Raw genomic sequence first — 4,957 nt, forward strand, 5'->3', positions numbered from 1 at the left:
GCAGGCGTGACCTTGGGCGGTGTGGCCGGTGCAGGCGTGACCTTGGGTGGTGTGGCTGGTGCAGGCGTGATCTTGGGCGGTGTGGCCGGTCCAGGTGTGGGCTTAGGTGGTGCGGCCGGCACAGATGTGGCCTTGGACTGTAGTGGTGTGGTTGGCAGAGGGGTGGTGGTTGGAGGCGGCAGATTCCTGGCCACAGGCTTAGAGAATTCGCCATTATCCGTCCTATGTTCAAAGATTCTTCCCGCTTCTAGCCGAGGCTTGGGCGGCAGAGACCCTATGCTGGGCCTGGCTTCCTTCTCTGCTGATGAGGAGAGCCGGGCCTCCAGCTCGCTCCGGATCTGCCGGACACTGGGAGCTGGGGGGTCTTGGGAGATGTAGTCCACAGGGGGGAGGGGCAGGCTGGTGGCAGCCACCTTCTCTGGCAGGCTGGAGGGACTCTGCTCGGGAACACTTGGGAGGATCTCCTTCTCTGGCAGGCTGGGGGGAGCCTCTTTCTCTGGGAGGCTGGGGCCCTTCTTGCCCTCCTTTTCCTGTGAAGCCGCTGTTGGGCCTGCCCTGTGGCTGACAAATCGGTCCTCCCTCCTGGAGCCACAGAGATAGGCTGCCAGCTCACTCCGCAGCCTTTCCATCTGGCTGGGATCCCGCCAGTCCACAGGCGCTGAAGACGCTGTGTCCTCCGGACTGGGGGGGTTAGGTTTGGGGTTGGGGGCTGGGGGGCTGGATTTGGGGTTTTTTGTAAACCTAGAAGGTGGAGGGGCTGCCTTCTCAGCAGTGGGCAAAGGAGGGGCAGCTGGGGGAAGTGGCGGTGCTGGGGGAGGGAGTGGGGGTGCAGGAGGGGGCAGGGGAGGGGCTGGCGGAGGAGTCTCGGTACATTCCTTAGTCTGGGACTGGGACTGGGACTGGCCCAGCCTGGGGCTGGCTGGTGCTGCAGGTCTGAGCTCCCCTGGGCAGTCAGGCTCAGGGGCCCTGTCCGGATAGGCCTGGGACGCGGGGCGGATGTGGAAGCTGGGAGGCAGTGGGAGTCGATTGGGAGCTTTCTTGGTGGCCCCTTCCTCCTCTGGAGGCGTCCCCTGTGCTTCCTGAGTTGGGATGGACGAAGTCCTGACTGGGGTTGGGGGAGGCACCTTGAATGAGCGGGGGAAAGTGAGGTGGGGTTCTGGCTTAGGCCTCAGAAGGCTCCCCTTTGGCTCAGCTGGGCTCTGGGGGGGGCTGGTTCTGGGGGTCTCCGGCTGCCTGCCGTTCAGCGCTACCTCTGATTTCCACTTGGTGACACCCCCAGGGGGAAAGAAGCGAGTCCCCGTCGTATGAAGAGATGCTGGGGGTGCTGGGGCCGGCAAAAGGGGTGGAGGTGGGGCTAGAGAGGCCAAGGGTGGGGCAGGAGGAATGAAGTCAGGAGGGGTGGGTGTGGATGGGGAGGAAAGGGTGGATAGGGGGGCTTGGGCCCCCAATACTGGGGGCGGAGGTGGGGCCGTGGTGGGTGGGGGTGGGGGTTCCAGCAGCAGGGGAGGTGGTGGGGGAGCCATGGAAGGTGGAGGTGGGGGGGATTCCTCCCGAAGCTGTGAAAAGCCTGGGGGTGGCCCCGGGGCCGGGCCGGGGGGAGGGGGAGGGATGAGTGGGTCCTGCCCATAGTGCCCCGGCCTTAGGTCACCCACAGAGCTGTACAGGCGCAGGTTGCCGTTGACGAGTGAGCTGGTACCTGAAAGAAGGGAAAAGCAAAAGAAGAGGGAGGCCGGGAGGCCATGAGGTCCTGAGCTGTCCTGGGAGTGAGCCTCTCCTTTCCAGGGAGGGGCCCCCTGCCTATCCTGGGCTCGGCCTCCTCCCTCCTCGGGAGCCTGCACTGAATATTCTCCGTTTGTTTCACTCTCCCCTGCCCTGCTCTGGCCCGGGGGCTCCCTTATCCTCTGGCTCCAGGTGGGTTCAGCCGATGGGAGCTGCTGGCAGATCAGAGGGTGGGCACAGAGAGGCCAGGGCATCGATCCCTCCACCCTCCCTTCTTGACGGGCCACGTCGCCAAAGGCTGCCTTCCTGGCAGGTTAGCCCCGTCCCACAGCTCAAAGATACAGGAGTAGCTCCCCACTGCTCCCTCGGCCTCTGGGGCTTGTGTCACCACCCACTCCAGTCCCCGAACGCTGCCCCCCTCCTTGCATATCATCCCTTCGTTAAACCCTTTGGTTATCCTCTTTGAGTATGCCATCTGTTTCTCACGGGGGCCTTGGCTGATACACAGCCAGAAAGGCCAGGGTTCAAATCCCAGCCCTACTGCTTAACCAGATGTGTGACCCTGGACACGCCAGCTAACCTTGCCGAGCCTCAGTCTCATCATCTGTAAAATGGGCATAATGTCAACGCTTACCACGTAAAGCTGTTGGGAGGATTAACCAGAGGATTCGTGTAAAAAGACTGTAAAGGGCTTACCATGGTGCTAGGCCCATAGTAGGCACCTTATGAATGGCGACTGCTCGGATTACTAACCACCTGCACCAAACTGTTTAGGTTGTAAGACAGGACAAGTGGGAGGAAGACGGGAAGTCGTGGGTCAGGGGCCTGGAGACGTTCTCAGTAGAAAGTTTTGGGTGAAAGACTCATAGGAGGGAACATGGTCTTTCCATGGAAATACATGGAACCCCTGCTTTCCAAAGATCCCGAGTCTACCTAGAAGCCAGCTCTCCGCCTCACAGAGAGCTCCTGGGACAGAGTCTGGCCTGCGGGGTGGGATGGGGGTATGTGGAAAGAAGGTGGCCTGACAGCCGCGGGCGCTAGACAGATGCTGAGAACCTCTGGCCCCAGCGGCTCACACCCCTCTCTTCTTGGACCCGGTTCCCAGCCCTTCCCCACCCCCAACACCCCGAGTCTGCAGGCCACCAACAGGCCTGCTTACTTCTCTCTTAGGTGGCCTGTCCCCTGCCTCCCTCCTCTCACTTCGTAGCACAAGCCCGGGGAATGTGAAGCTCTGAAGGGCTCCTCCCAGCTGTCTGACTTCAAGACAAAACGAGAGTGGGGAGGAGGAAAAGCTGACATTCATTAAGCACCCAAGCGGTAGGAGCTGCGAGACAGCAGTGCAAACAAAACAAAAATAGTCAAAATACTGGCCCTGCTGGAGCTTACTATTTCTCTTTTAATATATAAAGTTTGTTTATTTATTTTGAGAGAGAGTGTGTAAGCAGGGGAGGGGCAGAGAGAGACAGGGAGAGAGAGAATACCAAGCAGGCTCCACGCTGTGGGGCTCGAACTCACGAACCGTGAGATCATGATCTGAGCTGAAGTCGGCCACTTAACCGGCTGAGCCACCCAGGCGCCCCTGAAGCTTACATTTTAATGGGACAATGAGACAAACAATGAACATAATACATCCATAAATTGTTGCCACACATCAGATGATGAGTGATATGTGGGAACAGCCCAGGGGTGCTGGGGTGACACTTTGAATAGCGTGGTCAGAGGAGACCTCACTGAGAAGCTGGCATCTGAGCACAGAGGGCGTTCGGGCAGGAGGGAGCTGTACACGTGTACAGGGGAACAGCAGCCGAGGCAGAGGGAACCGCAGTGCAGGGACCCTGGGGTGGAAATGAGCAGGTGCTGAAGGGCAACAAGGATACCGGGTTGGCGGGAGCAGCGTGAGACCGGGAGAGAAAGCAGGCGATGAGGCCAGGTGAGGCCAGATTCGGGAAGTCCTGGGAAGAACCTCTGCTTTGAGCGTCATGGGAAGTCATTGGTGGGTTTTGAGCCTCAGTGTGACAAGAAGTGACCAAAGTCCCATCCAGTACATCACTGCCTCCTCCAGAACTGGATTTAGGTTTGCCATGGCTCATTTGCAGACACAGACGTGCGAGGGGTTAAATGACTTGCCCAAAGGGAACAAAGCTCATCTGTAGGAAGGCTGGGATTGAAAGCCAGGTGGGTCTGACTCCGGGTTCTTTCCACCACTTCCTGCTGCCCTTGACCCTGCTCTGGTGTTGGCCCTCACCATCCTCCCCCCACTGGAATTGGCCTTAGCCAGCCTTGGCTCTGCTCAACCCCCACTGGCTGCAGCCAGCAGCCAAGAGGCCTGGGGACTCCGGCTTTATCACCAGCTGGGGTGGGCCAGATGCTTGGGCCAAAGGAGGAAAGAAAGACGGGAGAAGCCCCAAACCCACAGTCCTCTTACCTGTCACTTCTTTGTCTGCAAAGTCTCCTGGGACAGAGGGGGTGGGCACAGCCAGTCCATGGTTCTCCTGGGCATTCTGAAAGAGGGCAGAGAGATCAGGGAACGGGGAAAGACAGACAAAATAAATAATTCTTAACTTGCTGCTCTCGGAGGTCATTTTACTGCTCGAAAATCAGCAGTGATGGTGATGGCTGCATAGCCTTGTGAATATACTAAAATATAAAAGGGCTCATTTAAAAGGGTGAATCTTGGGGCGCCTGGGAGGCGCAGTCGGTTAAGCGTCCGGCTTCAGCCAGGTCACGATCTCGCGGTCCGTGAGTTCGAGCCCCGCATCAGGCTCTGGGCTGATGGCTCGGAGCCTGGAGCCTGTTTCCGATTCTATGTCTCCCTCTCTCTCTGCCCCTCCCCTGTTCATGCTGTGTCTCTCTCTGTCCCAAAAATAAATAAAAAACGTTGAAAAAAAAAAATCTAAAAGGGTGAATCTTATGTACAGGTGAGTCTTGTTATTTGCACAAATTATGGTTCCTAAAGTTGCTTCAGACACTGAATTAGAAAACGCCAAATCTGGGGCACCTGGGTGGCTCTGTCAGTTAAGCGTCAGACTTCAGCTCAGGTCAGGATCTCACAGCTTGTGGGTTCAAGCCCCGCGTCGGGCTCTGTGCTGACATCTCAGAGCCTGGATCCTGCTTCGGATTCTGGGTCTCCCTCTCTCTCTGCCCTCGCTCCCCCCACCTGTGTTCTCTCTCTTTCAAAAATAAATTAATTTAGAAAGAAAGAAAGAAAGAAAGAAAGAAAGAAAGAAAGAAAGAAAGA

General features: G+C 57.8%; 1 protein-coding gene across 3 annotated transcripts in view; it reads right to left on the minus strand.

Annotated features, from left to right (window-relative positions):
- CUNH6orf132 (chromosome unknown C6orf132 homolog) overlaps positions 1 to 4,957 on the minus strand; it is a 49,635-nt gene that overhangs the window by 19,693 nt on the left and 24,985 nt on the right. For 2 of the 3 annotated variants that reach the window (XM_040473491.1, XM_040473490.1), the window contains exons 3-4: positions 4,145 to 4,220; positions 1 to 1,696 (exon numbers count right to left, since the gene is read on the minus strand). The exon at positions 1 to 1,696 is cut by the window's left edge and continues 1,470 nt beyond it. In XM_040473491.1, coding sequence (XP_040329425.1) covers positions 1 to 1,696; positions 4,145 to 4,220 — 1,772 coding nt within the window. The remainder of the gene's footprint in view (positions 1,697 to 4,144; positions 4,221 to 4,957) is intronic. The other variant, XM_040473492.1, reaches the window with a different exon arrangement.

The sequence above is a fragment of the Herpailurus yagouaroundi genome, unplaced genomic scaffold (genome assembly GCF_014898765.1).
Source record: "Herpailurus yagouaroundi ecotype Mexico unplaced genomic scaffold, PumYag 139, whole genome shotgun sequence".
NCBI lineage: Eukaryota > Metazoa > Chordata > Mammalia > Carnivora > Felidae > Herpailurus > Herpailurus yagouaroundi.